Here is a 19,852-nt window from a genome sequence, read left to right on the forward strand (position 1 = left end):
TCAAGCAGCTGAATGGTTTATCAGATTGAAGAAAACTCATGATGAATTTCACTATGGGAAGGCAGAAGGAACCTGTGCTAACGTAAGACCTGCCTCACTGAGAGGACACTGATAAACAGAAAAGCATTTGGGATTTCTGTGTTTGTCATGCTGCCGGATGCCACATTCATTTGCAAGGCAAGTTTTGTTACTGCATGTTATTATTTGTCCATTGATACTTCATTACTTTAAACAAAACCCCAAAGAAAAAAGATCTTAGACAGGAAATTTGTTTTGTGCAGGCTCCCAATAAGCTCAATAGAAACCCCATCTGAGTCACACTTGGAACAGAAATGCGTGAAGAACAGCAACGGGAGGCTGAGGAAACACTTTCTCCACACACACATATATACCCTACCCAGGGGAGAAAGCTTTAATTAATCCACTAATTAAATTAAAGCTATTTGCCCTCAACTATCACACACATTTCTCCTTTTCAGTCCTCCCCACAGGTGGTTCCAGTAAGTGCATCGTGCTACAGCTGATTTTCCCCTAAGGGGCTTTGGGACTGGGGAGAGTACTGAAGAACGGAGGCAAAGAGCTTATTACAACACGGGTAATAACGGGAAGTACTCAAGCTCATTCTCAATTTTCCTCCTTCTCCTTTCAGTGCTAAGAGATGTTGGTTCAGATATTGTGCCAAAGTGAGGGGAAAAACCAATGGGAAAAAAACTCTCAGATCTCACAGGGAATCAAAACCTGGTACAAAAGATCTCGCCTAGATTAGCTTTCTCAACAAACCTTCCTTTCTCACTCTGGTCTCTGGAGTGTTTCACCACTAGTCCTCTATAAAAACTCAAGGAGGGGAATAAAGTTTGTATTCATGAAGGAAAGGAAGGAACAGTGAATGGTGTGTTGGAGCATCAACACGGTGAGCTGAGCCAGTACAGAGCTGAGCAGAGGGATTAGAAAGGAAAAGAGGCCGTGTAGGAAAAACTTGCTAATGATGATCGGTGAGACCGTACACAGAAAAAAGCAACACTACCAGCAACAAATTTCCATTTTTCAGAGAAAGATTCAGCTTAAGAGGCATTTAGGAGGAGCAAGTGAGGAAGAAACTTGAAGATGGGGCTTTGGTTCTTCTTGGGCTATGGGCACTGTGTAGCAATGACTGTAAGTAGATATCTGGCAGTGTCATGGCTCATAAGATGACTTGTTCTTCTGCTGTCCCAAATTATGACTGTAAAGAGTATGATATATCTGTGCTTTGTCAGTTTTGGTCACACTCAAAGTCATTTAGCATTGATACAAAAAAATAAAAAAATAAAAAAGATTGAACAGATTAATCGCACTGATTTTTTGAGAAAACAGGGAGCAATTCAAGTAATCCAGTTAAGAAGCAAGAAATGTTTTTATTCTGCTTAAAGATGTCGATATGAAATATTTCACTATCTTGCAATCAATGTTTTAAAAGGGGATGTGGGAAAAGAAGAACGTTAGATATACGAACATATTCCTGATGGATGAAGATGACATTGAAACAATGGCCACTGAGTATTCCATAGGTTTGAATATTCCAAAATTTTGCCTGTCTAAAGATATTGACCACAATAATCCTTCCACCTGGATTTATACCACAGAGAATATGTGGCTAATTCTACTTTTATTAGGTGATCAAATAAAGAAAGGTTCCTATCTCTACAATTGTCTGCCTACGTGGTGGGTGCCTTAACTCCAGATTTAGGACTGCATAAATGCTATTGAGAATTATCAGAAGCACCTCTAACAGTCAATTAATGGTTTAGACACTCAGTGCTGGTCAGTATTGATGGCTATAGAAAAATACTTGCAGACTCAGTACTTGTTTCTTGATAATAACAGAAATGAGAGCCTATGACGACTTGTGCAGCTGTAGACATCGTCCTGTTGAATCCCCTCCCAGCTACTGTTATCTTTGCATTGTATTTTCACTATAGGCAGGCCAGCAGAAGTACTGCACCATCACTGGGCATGCATCACAGTTGATCTTCAGTATTTGAATATCTAGCAATATTCAATAATAGCATTTAAATGGCATTTCAATGTCATTTCTATCTCATCTAAGAGAAGAGAATTCTCCATTGATATGCAGCAATATCACAATAGTTGTGAAGTTCTGGGTAGGTAAACCATTGCTAAAGGAAGGGCTGATCAGTTCTACCAACACAAGTCCTTTCACAGAGACAGCAGTTTAATAAATTTGTTGATTCACAGTAACTTCTGTACATGCAGAAGTTCTATCCTGGCTGCTGGTAAGCATAAGCAAAATACCTGCATTAAGATACATCAGACATTGCTGAATGCAAGCAGCCACATTACTTGTTGTGCAGCATTTACCTTCTTATATTAAAGTACCCAACTCATCGACTCATGTACATAGACAAATAATTCTTTACAAGAGAACATCTGGCCTTTGCCTTTAATCCTATTACTTATACTTTCCAAAACTGAGAACATGAGGCTTTGAAGTTGGCTCATGCTTTGTGACATGGATGCAGCTCAAATGTGCTCTGCTCAAGAACATGCAGTGACTGAGGATAATATTGGACGTCAACTGCCTGCTAATGATATCACAAAAGAAAAATACACTCTTTTCATATACAGCATTAAGAAAGAAATGCATATCCAGAGTAACTATCAGCAGAAGCCCACATCTTGGTCCCAGTAAAACCACAACACTCAGCCTCTGCCTTGCTAGCTGCTCTCTGACTATTGCATACATGCATCATTTGTGTCCTGCTCATGAGGTATGCTTAGAAAATTCCACTGTTGACTGTGCTGTGCTGTGCTGTGAGAGCTGAGCCTCAATCAGGTTCCATGGCATTCTGATATACGATAAGTTACAAAATAAAGCCTCAAAAATTACTAGAAATCCAACCAAACAAAAAAACCCGCAAAGTGCCAGATTGCATATCCAGCCTCAAATTCCTGCATCACTGCAGGATGTGGTTTGATTTAAGGAGGGACAACACATGGTGACAGAGATGGTCTTCTTCTAAGAACAGATCTCCCCCTTAAAGAGTGACTTTGTTCCAAATAAACCCGCAGGACTTGGATCCATTTCAGATCCTGACAGCTAAGCCACAGGTCTCACTTTCAGAGTCTTATCATGACCTAGATTCTGCTCCAGCATTTTCTGCTCTGCCGCTATACAGCAACTTGCTCAGATAGGTGATATCGTAGTGAATAAGGACAGATTCTGGATGCGTTCCATTATCCTCGTGCTACAACTCTCCTGCTGTGCTCAGCCCCAACAAAACACAGCAGGCAGTTGAAGCGTTAAGGCAGCCATCCCGGCTGGCAGGTACAAGGGCATTCGTGCTGCAGAATGCAGAACACTGTGGCACAGGGGCTTTCTCCAAGGATAACAGATGCTTCAGCTGTGCTGTTTGCAGCTGACTGCAATGCGCAGACATTTCAGACTGGGAAACTTTTTGCATATTTAAACAAGAGACAATTTTTCAGTGTCAAAATTTAAAAAGAAAAAAAAAAGAGGAGAGGAGAGGAGAGGAGAGGAGAGGAGAGGAGAGGAGAGGAGAGGAGAGGAGAGGAGAGGAGAGGAGAGGAGAGGAGAGGAGAGGAGAGGAGAGGAGAGGAGAGGAGAGGAGAGGAGAGGAGAGGAGAGGAGAGGAGAGGAGAGGAGAGGAGAGGAGAGGAGAGGAGAGGGAAATGGAAGGGGAGAGAAATGGAAGGGGAGGGGAAGGGAGGGAAGGGGAGGGGAAGGGGAAGGGGAAGGGGAGGAGGGAAAGGACGGGAAGGGAAGGGAAGGGAAGGGAAGGGAAGGGAAGGGAAGGGAAGGGAAGGGAAGGGAAGGGAAGGGAAGGGAAGGGAAGGGAAGGGAAGGGAAGGGAAGGGAAGGGAAGGGAAGGGAAGGGAAGGGAAGGGAAGGGAAGGGAAGGGAAGGGAAGGGAAGGGAAGGGAAGGGAAGGGAAGGGAAGGGAAGGGAAGGGAAGGGAAGGGAAGGGAAGGGAAGGGAATATTAAAACACAATAAAAACTTAGAAGTCCTAGGATACATGGTTACTATTTTACACAAAAGATAATAAATGTTGACCAATATATTTAAGTCTCTCCTCCCAAATTTAATTTGCCAGTGGACTGAAATTGTCATTTTGGAGAAAGACAGGAAGGCTCTTCTGGAATATTTCTGTATTCAGATTTAACAGAGTCCACTAACTTTGTGTATTTGGACTCAGAAATGCTGGACGCTACTTTCTCAGTGACAGTGACCACACCACAATCTCCCTGAATTCTTTTATGAAATTTTCAGCGATTCTGGATTCCAAAAGTCTTGATATAGTACGCATCCCAGCAGCATGAGCTAATTTTTGCCTCTTCAGATAATAGCAGTGTCTGGTGAGAGTCACACAATATGTGCAACATGACCTCAGGAAAGAGGCAAGAATTGCTCAGCTATCAGACTTATCGTCTTCATTTCCAGCTCCCTAACTCATATGCTTTCCTCCAAAGAAGTTCACTTCTGATAACGTATTTCTAATTATGGAGAGAAAATTCATTTCCACAGAGCATTTTATTTTTACTCCTCAGGGAGTTTGGATCCTTACCTTCCCTTTACAGATATATATGTGCATGGGATTAATGATGAGCAAAGCATTTTCTCTAAGGCAAGTGATCTACATTTTCTCAACCTCGCTTACTTCTGAACTGCAGTAAGACATACGAAAAAGAGATATGGAAACACTGAAGTAATCCTTTGATTTGGTTCAAATTGTTCTTAATGAAAAAGCTTCGTTTTTTGCATAGGTAGGGTCAGAAATAGAGGGATGTTATTTCAGTTTGCTTTGGTTATCCTGATATCAGTAGAAAGCATAAATAAATGGACATACAGTATGACGACTACATACTAAAGAGAGAGAGAGAGAAGAATTTCCCCTCCCATGCGAGCAAAATTCTCTCATAATTAAGGCAATAAAAAGACTTGAAAGCAAAACTGGTAGAACATACTTTACATTGTTCCTCGTGGGTTATTCTGGGTGACTCCAATATATGTTAACTTCTATTTACTTCATCTTCAAGACGACTGTGTTCAGAATTCCTGTATTACTCCTTTGCTAACCGACAACCATATTTCATATTTCCACATATGAAAAAGTTACAGGAATAAGAACACCTGCCTTCCAAATGCAGGAAATACTGAAAGATAGAACTTTACCTCTAGAATAACATTATTCATACACAAATCACCGCAGTGTGCTGGGGCCTGGCTTATGTCTACTGAACATGGTTCAGCACTATTCAGCATCCTCAAGGGAAAGACAATACCTCTGCATCTGTTGACAATGCAATGGACTTTCCAACTCCAATTCCTGCAACAAGTCCTGCAGTTGCTCCAACTCATGATACAGGTTGTCTGGCTGCACCAAGTACTGCAAGGAGGAAAAGAAAAGAATTCCTCCAAGGGCAGGGGCATCATGTCCCAAGGTACCGTCCTGTGGTCGGTATATAATGGGCTGCCCAGGGAGATGGTGGAGTCACTGACCCTGGAGGTGTTCAGGGAACATTTGGATTTTGTATTGAGGGACATGGTTTAGTGAGAACTATTGGTGGTAAGTAGATGGTTGGACTGGATGATCTTGTAGGTCTTTTCCAACCTTGGTGTTTCTGTCATTCTGTGATACACATCACTCCCACTTTCCCTTTGTTTTTGTTACTTTAAACTCCAGATTTAATTCCTTTTCTTTGATTCTCTTTGTTTCCCAAATGATCACAGTTGGAAGCTCGCCACTTAACACTGGTCAACATCCAAAGGCCTCCAGTTGCAAGCACTACCATGTAGCAGGAGTTGACCTCACTATACAACAACCTGTTCCTTTAATACAAGTTATCATCCACACGGTGTTTTTTTGGCTTCTGTTAACAGCAATAAATGGACTCAAGAGAGAATTCCATGGCTGAACATTTGTCTTTGTGTCCTGTTGTTAAAGATATGCAGAATTAGTGATTTAACAAATAGGTAACAGTGAGAAAACCAAAGCAAAACCAATATTGTAGTTTCTGGTGTCCATCTACTCCTTTTATTCACAGGGGAAAAAAATCTCAAAAAAATGTAGTTGGTATGCACAATTAAAAAAAGCAGAACAAATAAACTTGCGTGAAGTGCAGAAGAAATACATGTGCTGATATAAAGATGAAAGCATTCATGAGATGGAGATTTACATAGGACTTTGTATCAGTGCAGGAAAACTCAGGAGGTAGTGCTTTCTCCACAGCTTCATACTCATCTGTGGTTTTTAGAGGCAGAGCAGCAGAGATGTCCTCATTTCACAAAGAACAAGGAACAAGAAGCTGAAGCACTACTCAAAGTAAACGCTAATCTGAGGCATAAGGAGCATTTGATCTTCCAGCTCTCATGTCTTAAGTTACTGTTCTAACATCAGGGATCCAATAATACCTGAATTAGCTGTAAGATCTTGTTTGAAAACAAAGCTGATGAGTTTTGTGATCAGTAGCATAAGGCTTTAGTCATTGATCGTATGGATTAGCATCTCCCAGATGAGATCCTGTTTGGATACCGTGCTTTCTTCTATGGCTTTAACTTATTCTGAAGTTCATTTTTCTTTAGAGAATTAACAATATCTCTGTCTTTAACAAAGAATTCCCATCAAACTTTTGGAAAATTAATTCATCTGAGAACGCAACCCTTCTGCAGCAGGGGGGTTGGAGCTTGATGATCCTTGAAGTCCCTTCCAAATTCTATGATTCTATGACAGATAGACAGATGACCTGGAAAAATGGCAAACTAAACACACATTCACAGCTGTGATCGCCTAAGTCTTACTTCCTTAGAATATCAAAAGTCCATCCACCATCTTACAGCCCATTCCCACTGCTGCAGCCTTCCCTCCCACCGCTGTTCTGCAAAAGAAATGGACAAGGGAATGGCCTGCTGCCGTGGCTGGTCATAGTGAATAATAACCTCACCATGATTTTTATCAAAGCTGCTAGATGGAAGACATGAAGGCAGATCCAACAGTTACTTTAAATGAGCTTGAAGGTAGTTTACGGAGTGTATCTGCTGCTACTTCAGGCATAATAGACAATACACGATGGGTAAATAGGTTTTTATTTTGTGTATCTACATAGGTTGAAGAGACACTAAAAAGGGCTACTTTAGCCCAGAACTGCACGGGAATTGAGTTTGTACTGCAGTACAAAAACATGTTTTATTTGTTCAATTGTGCTCAAGAAACACTTAGATGTTGTACTGAGGGACATGATTTAGTGGGAAATATTTGTAGTAGGTTGACAGTTGAACTGGATGATACTCAGTCTTTTCCAACCTTGGTGATTCTATGATTCTATGATTGAAATCTTGTAACTAAAACCAGATCAGCCAGAGGTCAGCAAGGAAATATATATTTATGAGGAAGTGAACACTATCTTATAACTTTGAACTTCAGTGTATTTTAATCTTATCAATAATGCATTCCACATTATTACTTATCTGGCAAGCACTTTACAAACAGTAAAGCCAAAATAAAGGTCTGAACATCTTTATGCCAAAATACATAACATGCTTACACGTGTGCTTTGGGTAAGAAAAATAAAGTAAAAACAAAGAAATAAATAGATAACCCTGTATTTTCCCTTCCCAAATCTACAAATATCAGTAATTCACATGACTGACAAACTTCTTCAGGAGTCTTTAAACAACCAATCCACCGGACTGCATTTAGCCTAAATAACCTCTGAATAACAGATGCCCACAGATGCTGAGTCAGCATACAGAGAAATGTTTGACGGAAGAGGACATTGCATAAATATGTTATCAGGAAAGCCAGAAGCAGTAAAAAGAAAAAAACCCAGTCACTTTGCAGTCTTAAAGTTTTCATCAGTTCAGCACACTTATATAAGGTGTATTGGAGGAAGGAGTGAACTGATTGCATACGAGGGCTGATTTTCTTTCATTGCTTTAAAGACAGTGAAGTATTGAATGGTATGGACTTTTCATTATTTTTTTTTCATAGAGATACAATGTTCCACTGACATCTGACGTCAGTCATGCAAGAAAACACATGAAATTGTTGATTTTAAAAATGTATTTCAGGAAAGATAATAAACAGCATCTGTGATAACCTGACAAAGATGATGAGTCCCAAGATAATGATAACGCAAGACAATCAATTGGGCAAGGGTGACTTAGTCATCTATTCAACATCCACGTGACATTCATAAAAACTGCTTAATGAAGATGAGTTTTCTAAAAGCTAAGGAAACCGAAGCCTCATCTAAGCTAATTTTTAATTACCTTGCAATAAGGAGATTATTGGAGGGTTTATGAGAGGTCATACCAATGTCTGGAGGTGCTTGCCTCTTACAACTGACTATCGTTGGTAGGTACTACTAATAATAAATATCTTCAACTAGACATCCATCACTTAGATGGCTAAATATTGCTGCATTTGCTGACATCAGTACACAGCTCAGCTCTAACAGGCACAAAAAAGTACACAGACAGTTCCTATTCATTAGAATGGCAATATTCTTTTTTGGGCTCAACCAGCATATGACAAAGAATAAATATATCACAGACATCACTATGCTTAGTGCAGGAGAGGACTCATATCTCACCAATTCTCTCTTCCAAACGACTTCCAACATGGCAAAAAAAAAAAAAAAAAAAGCAAATGTAACCAAACCCCAGTTCTCTTTTCATGAGCAGAAGCGAGCCTGGAGTGTGCAATTCACTCTTTGCCCACAGAGACAAAGAGGGGTTTGTTAAGCAGTGTTCTCAGCCTCCAGGGATTGTAAGGATAGCAACACTTGGGCTTTACATTTGGCAGTGTTTTTTATAGGCTTCGTAGAGCTTGATTAAAGAGCTGTCTCTAATGGTTTGAAAGAGAAGCCCTAGAATCATCCTTAGGCACAGTACATCCTGCCTTCCATCCTCTGCCTCTTCCAATGGGGATTTCAGAAGCAACCTATGGACTGCTCATCTGGATGGCCTTGCCATCTGTAACCCTGGGGCAAGCACCAATCCTGGGTGCCCTACATCCTCAGGAAGGTCCCTGTTCTTGCCATATAGTGCAAAGCACTGGACTCTTTACAGATTGGGAAGAAAAAGTAAAAATTGCAATTCATTACACAGAAAGGTGACAGGGATGGGAGAATATATAAAAGGCCAGATCTCCAGCAAAGTGATTGCACTGTGCTGTATTTATTTAGCTACTATTCATTTCCTTTCTTCATGCTTTTTTGCTTCCATCTCCCCCTTCTCTATAATGCAGCTTCGGTTCTGCACCACAACTACCTCTTCAACCTGACCTTAAAGAAAACCTTTTTAGACTGCTGACTCTGCAAACCCAAGGAGGAAGAGGTCAGTGGCACACTTGCTAGAGACTTGAATAATAACATCCCTCCAAGCGCTATATATTAATAGCCAAGAAATATGAAAAATCACTGATTTTGATTTCTTTCTACAGGCTCATTTTCCAAGACATCTTTTTTATTTCCTAATTTGTGATTTGAACTGTTCACCCAATACTTCTCCAAGCTCACGAATATAAAACCAGCAGGGAAAAGAATCATATTAATGGCCTTAAATCAGTGTTGTCATCGTATTATTTGCCTGTCACAGAAACTATTACAACTACCAGAGGGCAGAAAAATGAAAGCATTAATGTAGGGCAACCATTTTCTGCTTCATGTCCTGCTGCTGTGCATTTCTAAGACCTGGACAGATTACCTGCTTAAATAAGGAATATTACCCATGGATGTGTGTGTGTGTAGTAATTGTGAAAAAGAGGTAGGTAGAAAACTCATTTTTTTTTACTTTTGTTCTTGTTTGTCTTTCACATTTTGTGCTTATAAGCTTAATATGCTTTCAAACATTTTAACCAAGTGTGTTTTTCTTCAGCTTCTGTAATAATCCTAACTAACAGCTGGAGTCCCTGGGGTGAGATTTCAAGTGCCAGCATAGGAGACAGAGCAACCATGTAATGCCAAGGGCTCCTACTAGCCCCAGGCATCCTTGGAGTGCCAACACCTGAAGTTCTCTTGGAGAAACAAAGAGATTTATTGAACTCTCAGGTGCAATCAGTCACCTTCTGGAAGTATTCATCCCACCTGCTGACAGGGGAAGGACCGTCTGGAACCAGGATCCTAATTTTTGTTCGTCTATGAAGTGCTTGAAGTTGGGATGTTTGAAGGGCACTGCTGCCATTGTGTAACACAGAACCCCTCTGATATCTCTGGGACAGACCTTACAACAAATTATGAGCCGTATCTTTGAAACTTTACCCAGTATTACATATCTTAAGACCTTTTTTTTTTTCCATTTTATTATTTTTAAACAAGTGACAGGCTTTGAAAAGATCCTCCTCTGGAATTCCCAGCCATGATTGTACAGGGAATTGCTGTGGTATTCCCTAAGAGACAACTCCCATGCAACAGAGCATCATGTGAAAGACTGCCGTATTCCTGCAGAGAATTTGACTTTTCTAACAGGATCATGAGCTCCTACAAATCACAAGACCAATAAACTCATTAAATGCCAGTTCATTAAGTCTTAAACGGAAAAAACAGGTTGTCTAAAGAGCAGAGCCCAACACAACCAGGTTGTTTAAAGAGCAGAGCCCAGCACAACCATACACGTTTCTGCCTCCACTGGGAAGGGAACCTCTCATTTAGGCTACAGATACTCAAACAAACATAGCAGAAGCAGAACTGGTGAATGTGTCTTTATACACAGTTTCTCATATTAAAAAATGAAAGGGACTGAAATATAGATGGTCGTACTTGAACGTAGCCCAGCACTGGAAAGAACAGCCACAGATAAGGACTAATACAGCAACTTCTCTTCAGTGCAGAATATAAACCCTTGAAAAGCTGAGATATATTATCACAGTAAACAGAATTAGTTTCTCTTCTCATCTCCTAATGAATGGGGGCTTGAAAACAATCCATTCAGGATCTGGCTCTCTGATCCATGAGATGCTGCCTACACTTCCACCTCGCCTCACCCCATAATGCAATTGAATTTCAATGCTTGTATACAAGGGACATCACTTACACCTTTCTCTTTTCATCTCTCCCTTTTTATTTAGTCTTTAAAAAGACTTTTCTTTAAAGGCCACTGAGAATATGTTCACCAGCTAACGAAACACTGCAAGAAGCATCTTTTCATTTGAAACCTTAAGCTTAGCAATATTACAGATGCATCCACAAGAATTTCCAAGTATTAGTTGAAGAAATGCAACTGATTGAATTATTTCAGACAGTTGGAACACCTGCATTGCAGTTACATTTAAAATTCAGTTCATACACTAAGCCAACTTTGTGACTCATGAATTTCATTGTTTCTCAAGTACATTTGGAACCAGACGAAGGAACCTCGGTTTAGGATCCTATCTCTTCACTAATTTTATGATGACTTTTGTTGATATTTCCAGTTTAAAAAACAACAACAACAAACACACGGAACAAACAAATAAAAACAAAAAAACATGCCTACTGCTATCACAACTGAATGAAATGAGAAATACAGTGAAGTGGCATGAAGGGGGGTGCTATAAGAATGAAGGGGACAGACGGTAGCAGTGACAGCACAAGGGGAAATGGTTTCAAACTAAAAGATTTAGAGTGGATATAAGGAAGAAGCTGTTTTCAATAAGGTGGTGAGGCACTGCACAGGTTGCACAGAGAGGTGATGCCCCATCACTGGAGACACTCAAGGTCAGAGGATGGGGCTGTGAGCACTGATGGAGCTCTGGGTGTCCTGTGCACTGCAGGGGAGTTGGACCCTGAAAGGTCCCTTCCAACTCAAACAATTCTATGATTCCATGAATTCAGAATGAAAATAAATTAGGTGAAGAAAACGGGTGTACAAACGAAAGACAAAACATAGAAAATGATGTGGCTGCAGTGCAATTTTGCACTGAAAATAAGCAGCCTAGCTAACAGCAACAACAGAAGGACTAAAAACATCTAAAATATCAAAAGGATTTTAGTTAGGAAAACATTTTAAATGGGAAAAAAAGTAGATTTCAGAATTTGCTCTGAAGGAGTTTACAGGCCTAGCAGCTCCCACTCTTCCAGATCTTGCTTTAAGTCCCAGGCAGTAAACAGAAGGAGGAATACGTTTGTAGTAAGCAAATATAAAAGTTTGTTAAACACACCAGAAACCACTCTGGTCTCTGATAATTGGAATTGTCCATGTCTACATATGGCCACATCTAAATTTTTATTCATATAGTATTTTCTTGGGGTTTGATCTGGGCCTAGAACTGGGAGCACCTAGAACGTTCCATCAAGACACTTTTTGCCTTTATTTTTTTTTCACCTTCTCATGATTGTGGACCTTAGTTCAGGTGGACAATCGATTGTTGAAAGCAAAAACTGCACATTCAAGCCATTGCACAGATTCAAGAGCTCATGGGATGGAAATAACCCACAGACAAAAAAAAACCAGCTCTCCTTGAAAGTAAATGGAGATCTCTTGAACAGTACCAGGTGTGGTTAGAGAAAAACAAGGCAAAAGAAGACTTTTTAGGAACCCTTTGGAGGATGAGATGACAAGCAAACTGACTCAAACTTTTCACTCTCATTGATTTGGTAGAAAATCTCTATATCTGCATGATAGAATGGTATAAATTTAAGGACATGCCCAGCATATCAGCAATGGTTCAAAGAGAAAACAAGACTCAACAGAGGGAAAACGTTACCCTAAGCATGATAGAAATTCTCAGCAAGGGAAGAACCATACATAACATTGTGCCATTCCTGAGCTCTTGTCCTTGAAAACAAACTGTAGAAGAATGTATGCTACACACAAATTATGGTAGAACATCTGCCATGGGAATAAGTCCCTTCACTGACCAAAGAACTGTGTATGCACATACACAAGTTCACTCTGGAATCACTAATTTTATTACCTGGCTTCTTACAGATTATGAGAAAGTCCTGCAGTCATAAAAAACACTGAAGTAACCTCACGTACAAAATCATACTTACTCTTCCCAACTCTGGTTTGCTTCACAGAATTTCATTAGGGAGCTGTTCAGTCCAGAAGCTGGAGCAGATCGCTAATTATCCAGCTCAGCGATCACAGTTATGTCCTGAAATGCTAAGAATTGGAAGCTTGCTGTCCTTTTACTTCAGCAGGAAGGTCATCCATCTTCTAAAAGCTCAAGAAATACATTCAGCCGCATTTATTTTCCTTAATTAAAAATAGTTCACTTCTAAATAAGAAGATACCTGTTGTCTGTCTCAAGCTGGATGCCAATAATCTTCAAATGCCGAAGATCACTGGCCATTAAAAAAAATCCTTTTGCCTTTCAACTCACATGATCACAAAAATAAGTTTGTTCCAGTCTGAAAAATGTGATTTCTTACCCAGAAATACAGAAGCACTACCAATCTGCTCTCCAATTTCACCTAACATGGGATGCATCTCATTGACATTTATTGCTGAGTCAACACTGAGGTCATCCTAGGCTTAGCAGTAAGGTGGGAGCTCCTAAGGGACTGCTGTAAATAATGCCATCTACCTGCCCAGGGAAGTTAAGTAACAGAATAGTCAACATTTGAGGGGGAAAAAAAAAATAATCACATATCAGGAATTTATAAAGTGAGGTGCTAAATTATTTAGATGAACATTCTCATTCTGAATAATATATTTGAATAACGCTACACTTCAGATTTGTAGTCAATTAAAATGGCCTCTAAATAAGACCCAAGAGGAAAGAATGTGCATTCGTGTGTGACAAAATCAAGAGGAGTGCTATATGCTGACTCTTTCACATTGCAAAAGTTACACAGTCAATATGCACGAGCAAGAAACTTTAAATACTGTTAAAAGATACTCTGGTCACATCACAATTTAAGAATTTAAGCAATTCTTACTTAAAAACAAAACCAAAGTTTATTTCAATAATGTTTTAAGACATTATACTTGCATAGCAAAGAATATTAGGCGTTTGCAAAGCGTTTGTATGGAAGCAACAGAAACCTTTTAATAAGAATCAGATAGAGCATTTACATAGTAGTGCTGTTTCTCACAGCATTCCTTTGTGAAATGCTTCCTGAGACGTAATGAAAAGTACAGTTTTCAATGATCCAGCTAAGAGCTGAGCTGAAATGCAAAATGGATTTATTATACAGGTCGTATACCATTGGCTATGGTTGCAAAGTGAAAGAAAACATGCTTTATTCAACGTTCTTACAGTTTTTATAGGAGGCTAGATAGAGCCATAATGTAGATGGGGGCAGTGGGCAAGCATATACTAATGTGATCAATCCCCTGACATGTGTCAGGACTGAGCAATTCAAAGGATAGCACATTATTTGGTAACTAAAGATTCATGTCACAAATAAATCCCTGTCCTGCTCATAAAAAGCTCTATATCTTCATCAGAGTGACTAACGAGTTGGAGTGCCACTATCTTTAAGGCCCACTCACATGTTCTCTGAACACTGACCACTTCAAAATGGAGGCAACCAAAAGCATCAGCTGATACCTCAAGGCTTAGGCTTCGCAGTCCAATTGCATCTACAAAGGAAGCTAGAGAATGCTTAACAGAATCTATGTGGCCACAGAGAAACAGAACCAGAGCTAGTGTCAATGGCAGAACCTTCACTGTTAGCAAGTGCTGCTCTTGGGAACACACATTTAAATAATGGCAGTGTAAATAAGAACAACAATCCTTACCATGGGAAGCAATATAAGAGTGAAGAAGCAGCTCTTCCAACAGATGGCCATCTTTGTCTCTTGACTTTGGTCTTTAGTCAAGCTTAGCTTCTGACACAGTTACTTAGGGCTGAAGCACACACTCTCTGCAGATCTTCTTGTCAGTGTCTTCACGTCAAGACTCAAATCTCTGCAGTGAAAGAGGAAAATGATTATAAATACGACAGACATGGAAGAGTACAAGAAAGAAACGGAAAGAAAGCAGAGATTGTGTTGAACTAAGCTACATATATCAGAGGTCAGTCATAATTGTCTGGATTGCAGTTATTAAAGATCAGCTCGGATATTAAATTTGAAGCCAAAGAACATGGCTGTATGATCAGTAGCTTGCATCATAGAAAGTGCTGGAAGAGATTCTCTAACAGCAGCTCTGTTGTATCTATAGGGAAGGAATAATGGAACATTTTGAACTGGTCAAAGGGTCTGTATGCTTCATTTCTGCAGTAATGATTTCACAGAATCATAGAATGCCTTGGGTTGGAAGGGACCTCAAGGATCACGAAGCTCCAACCCCATTGCTACATGCAGGGCCACCAGCCTCCACATTTCACAGCAGCCCAGGCTGCCCAGGGCCCCATCCAACCTGGCCTTGACCACCTCCAGGGATGGACGGGGCATCCACAGCCTCTCTGGGCAGCTGTTCCAGCACCTCACCACTCTTCTGTAAAGAACTTGATCTTAATTTCAGTAATGGCTCAAAATCATGACTGAGGGTTTCTTAAGAGGCTGTACAACTTAGTGATTTCTTCTCAAAGATCACTGGTCCAGATAACAAAATTCATGGCAAGAGCTGTTAAGAGTCTGAGAGCTTTTTGAACATGCAGTAAGAGGAATGGGAAGGAATGAATTGTGCTCTTAGGCTTAGAGGTCTCAACTTGGTGCCCTACCTACCATCATGTTTTAAAATGAATTTGCTCATTACCTGAGACGGATCCCCTTCATTTTAACTCTACCTTCTAGACCTCGTTCCTCTAAGATGAACTCACTTTGAGGTCCTTTGCCTATGAAGATTAGACACAATCTGTTTTCTTAGGAAGGTATGGGAGTTTAGCTCTTGGGCATGAGCTGTGCCACACCAGTTTGTCTCAGGGACAGAGAACTATTCTTATCTCTTTTGTTTACACCTGTAAATCACAGAATCACAGAATTGCCAGGATTGGAAGGGACCTCAAGGATCACGAAGCTCCAACCCCCCACCAATGCAGGGCCACCAACCCCCACATTTCACAGCAGCCCAGGCTGCCCAGGGCCCCATCCAACCTGGCCTTGAACACCTCAGGGATGGACGGGGCATCCACAGCCTCTCTGGGAAGCTGTTCCAGCACCTCACCACTTTCTCTGTAAAGAATTTCCCCCTGACATCCAACCTAAATCTCCCCTCTCTCAACTTAAAACCATTTCTCCTCGTCCTACAGTTAAATGAAAACTTTGAATGCAAGGTGCTTTTCAAACTCTTATTGTGTGATGCAGGTTTTCTATACACCACCGTTCATCACCTATGGAGGCATAAACATGACTGACATCTTCCTAACGAGAGAAATGTTTATAGAGGTAAGTAAATGTTTGAGAATGGAGAAAAAAGGGAAAAAAAAGTCATAGGGACGGGACATGTAAACAACTACAGAAACAATAAAACACTTAAAAATCAGAATGTGGAAAAAAGAGAAAAGGCTGAAAAGAAAACAGACTGAAGACAGAAAGTAAATAAAGGAGTGCCAAAGGCAAATGTGAAAGAACGTTTGCAGTCAGTGGGTACTCCGTGTTTATATTAATTGCAACATACAGCCAAGATATCAGCATTTAGAAAGTAGAGTCTTTCAATTAAAAAACAGAATAGAAAATTAAGTTCTCTTTAGATTTTTGTCTTCTCCATCCAGACTCTGACTAAATGGAGAACAATGATTCATAAAATTCTCTCTGATCTGCCTTCTTCCATCCTCACTCCATCAGTCACTCTCAGCCTGCTCTGGTACTGAATTTAATTACTTAACTGCATTTCTGATGGTTTATCAAATAATGAAGGACTGATAAAATCTCAGCCGAGGAGGAGAATACATCCATGGTGACATTCAGCAGTGAAAAGATGGAAAAAGAAAGTCACTGCATTAACAGAAGCAGCAGACAACCAGGCAGACACATTAGCAGACATTTGGATTTGAAATTATTTCTTGATAATTTGCAGCTCCTGCCAGAGAGGCCAGAGAATGATTGAGTTTTGTCCTCGGATTCTGCCACTGTAATGAGTCAAAAACAAGACTTAAATGCAAAGGAAGAGTGGGAGATGGTTGACTAAATGGATGGAAGGATAACCTGTGGTAAATTGTTAACCTTTGGAATACACTCCTTCCAATGGTTGAAGATCCAGCTGGCATTCACTAGGTTTGAAGAATGGATAAAGGCTGTCTTCTATTTTCTGTTTGTTAGCTTCAAAGAAATTTCTAAAGATGTGAGAACATCTGCTAACCATTTTGCTGTGTTTCTTTGACATTTTGCAGAGAAAAAGAATCAGCTTCATTTTTTTTGCCTTCAAGGTAGTCATGGAAACCCACATCAAGAACTGGACCGAGGTCTCTGTGTCACCCACAGAAGCTTAAGCATTTTTTTAGGTAATACCAACCACCAGGCCTATGAACCTGTGCCCTGGACCTGCAGAGAAACCTGTATATAATGTGTAGCAGCTCCTGTTTTGTACACCACACATAGGTGCAGAGTCAACCTATTAGCAACAGAAGGATAATTAACTCACAGATAAGTACATTCAGCCAATCATTACGAGAAAAACTTTTCAGAAGTAGGGACAACATCTACGAAAGCATTTCCATCTCCATTCAGTACCGTGAGAATAAATAAAAATATGAATACAAGGCCTGAAAGGAAAGTCTGAATGATCAAAAAGACTTCATAAAGCCACATCATGTGGTTTCATTCATAAATTAGAGACGCTGGTGCTTCATGTTGTTGTTTTATCTGCATTTGCTACCGTAATTAAAATCTGTGAAGCCAGAATAGCCCACAGCACAAGGGTTGCACACATGAAGGAAAGAAATATTATCCTTAAAGGGCTTCAGAGAATTATTTCAAGCACAGCTGAAATACGGGAATTACAAAAGACTTGTTGGGGGTCTACTGATGGCTTAGGAAAGTCATACACCATCTGTGAAAGAGATTCATATCTCCACTGCAGAAGTTTTCCATGCCACAGCAAATTCTTCATGTTACTCCGTGGGGAATAATGGGTCCTTAAGGAGAAGTCTGGAAAAGCTCTGGCAACGTGTTTTGCTGCAAGTGGTCATTTCTTTCTCCTGTTTAAAAAAGGACTCAAGTGTCCCTAGGGACGCCCATGGACTACGATACAGAAGCCTAAATGCTGGTAAGGAGAAGTGCCATGTGTGCCAATCCAAGTAGGATGTGCCTAAACACAGGTAGGTATAAAAGGATCACATCTGTAAAGATCCAGTTCTCACCATACCAAGTAATAGATGAAATTGTTATACAGTAGCTGAAATGAATGTAGGATGAATGAAAGAGGATTTCAGTGACTATATGAAGCAGTTATGAGCTGCGACTGAGATCTCACCCAAAAGAAAGAAAAATCAGATCTGCTAGGCTCCTCCTTATGGACCTCCAGGATGCATGCCAGAGGTCTGCAAGGAAAGCAATAAATTACAAAGCTGACCAACAGTGGCCTTGTCCAGAGGTGATGAAATGTGAATTCTTTACTTTCTTAATCTTAATTCAGCATCTGGTCAGGGCTGCCCATCACATCCTTCTCCTGCACCATATGGGAACAGTACAAGTGCAGAAATCTGAAAGGTTCTGAGATATGCAAAATCAATCACACTTTTGCAGATTGCTTTGCAGCAAAGTCACACATTGCGTGCAGTGATCTCAGCACTTCTCAGTGTCATGAGGAGCATTCCTCTATGCAGAACACACCATGGATGGAGAATGATGAGGTGTAAAAGAAAGAAGCAACCAAGAATACTCCAGCCATCACCAGTTTGGCCCTCATACCACTCCATCAGTGCTTCTGAGTTCTCCCCAGGGAAGGGAACTCCGTGGCTGATTTTGGCACAGCTTTTGGTAGATGAGTATTATTGGCTTAGATATGAACAGGTGGTTATATAATTGATACACCGTTTATCACCTGTAGGCTGTCAATATAACGTGTGGAATTCAAAGCATTTTATCATCTCCCTCCAAAATTACCCCAATGTCATCTTCCTAATTTATATTAAAGAACATGGTGAACCTCTCTCATGTCAACTGAGACTCACACAAGCAAGACATAAAGACAGACAGAGAAGTAACCCTTCAATGACCTAGGTCTTGTCAGCTAAGTTTAGAAATCTAGAAGACATGTACTCATGTATGAGCTCATTGTCAAGTCTCTTTTTATACAATCAAGGAAGTAGACACAGGAACAAAGCAATTTGTCTGACCTATTTTAGCTGTCTACTTTAAACATTCAACTCCTATCCCTTGAGTATAGAGGAATTCTTAACAGCTAGCTCATATGTTGACATCTACACTGTCAACATCTATATTTGGACAGAATAATTCCACCTCTCGTCTCTTCTGGATCAGCAATATCAAACCCAAATAGCAATGTTTAAGTTACCACAAAAGATTAAGAACAAATTAGTTCAGGGTGTCAATAAACTGATGCTGATATATTTAAGGTAACAGAGAAACCAACAGAAAACTTAATACCAAATAAGTCTCCTAAGGAGCAAGAGCACTAAAATCTCCCATACAAAGTAGACAGCAAAGAACAATCTTATAAAGGCAGACAACAAGAACAATATAATGTCTTTTCTACTATTTCTGATAAATCACTTATTATTTTTAGCATTTTAAATATTTTGGGGATGTCTTGTTTAATTTATACTGAACTTTGTAAACACACTGAGGTTACTGAATCTGCACAGATTCACAGAACCTGAGAATATAGCTCTGTCTTTCCCTTAAACACCAAGAAGACATTTATTCACCTTTCTCCCTCTGTGTGCCAAATGAAAAAGTCCCTGGAGTCCTTGTTTCCACTCAACATGCCTGTTGTCAGTGACAAAACAGGCTTTGTATGGTAATGACATCAGGGGGCTTAATCAAAAAGATGGATTTTCAG

At 40.1% G+C, this 19,852-nt stretch overlaps 1 protein-coding gene across 7 annotated transcripts in view; it reads right to left on the reverse strand.

The window, feature by feature from the left end:
* The window catches only part of ADCYAP1R1 (ADCYAP receptor type I), a 134,059-nt gene that overhangs the window by 84,851 nt on the left and 29,356 nt on the right, over positions 1 to 19,852 (reverse strand). For all 7 annotated transcript variants that reach the window (XM_090143276.1, XM_090143277.1, XM_090143275.1 and 4 more), the window contains exon 2: positions 14,686 to 14,854. In XM_090143276.1, the coding sequence (XP_089999402.1) occupies positions 14,686 to 14,736 (51 nt within the window). In that variant the 5' untranslated portion in view covers positions 14,737 to 14,854. The remainder of the gene's footprint in view (positions 1 to 14,685; positions 14,855 to 19,852) is intronic.

Source organism: Phasianus colchicus, chromosome 6 (assembly GCF_987193195.1).
Source record: "Phasianus colchicus chromosome 6, bPhaCol1.hap1.1, whole genome shotgun sequence".
Taxonomy (NCBI): domain Eukaryota; kingdom Metazoa; phylum Chordata; class Aves; order Galliformes; family Phasianidae; genus Phasianus; species Phasianus colchicus.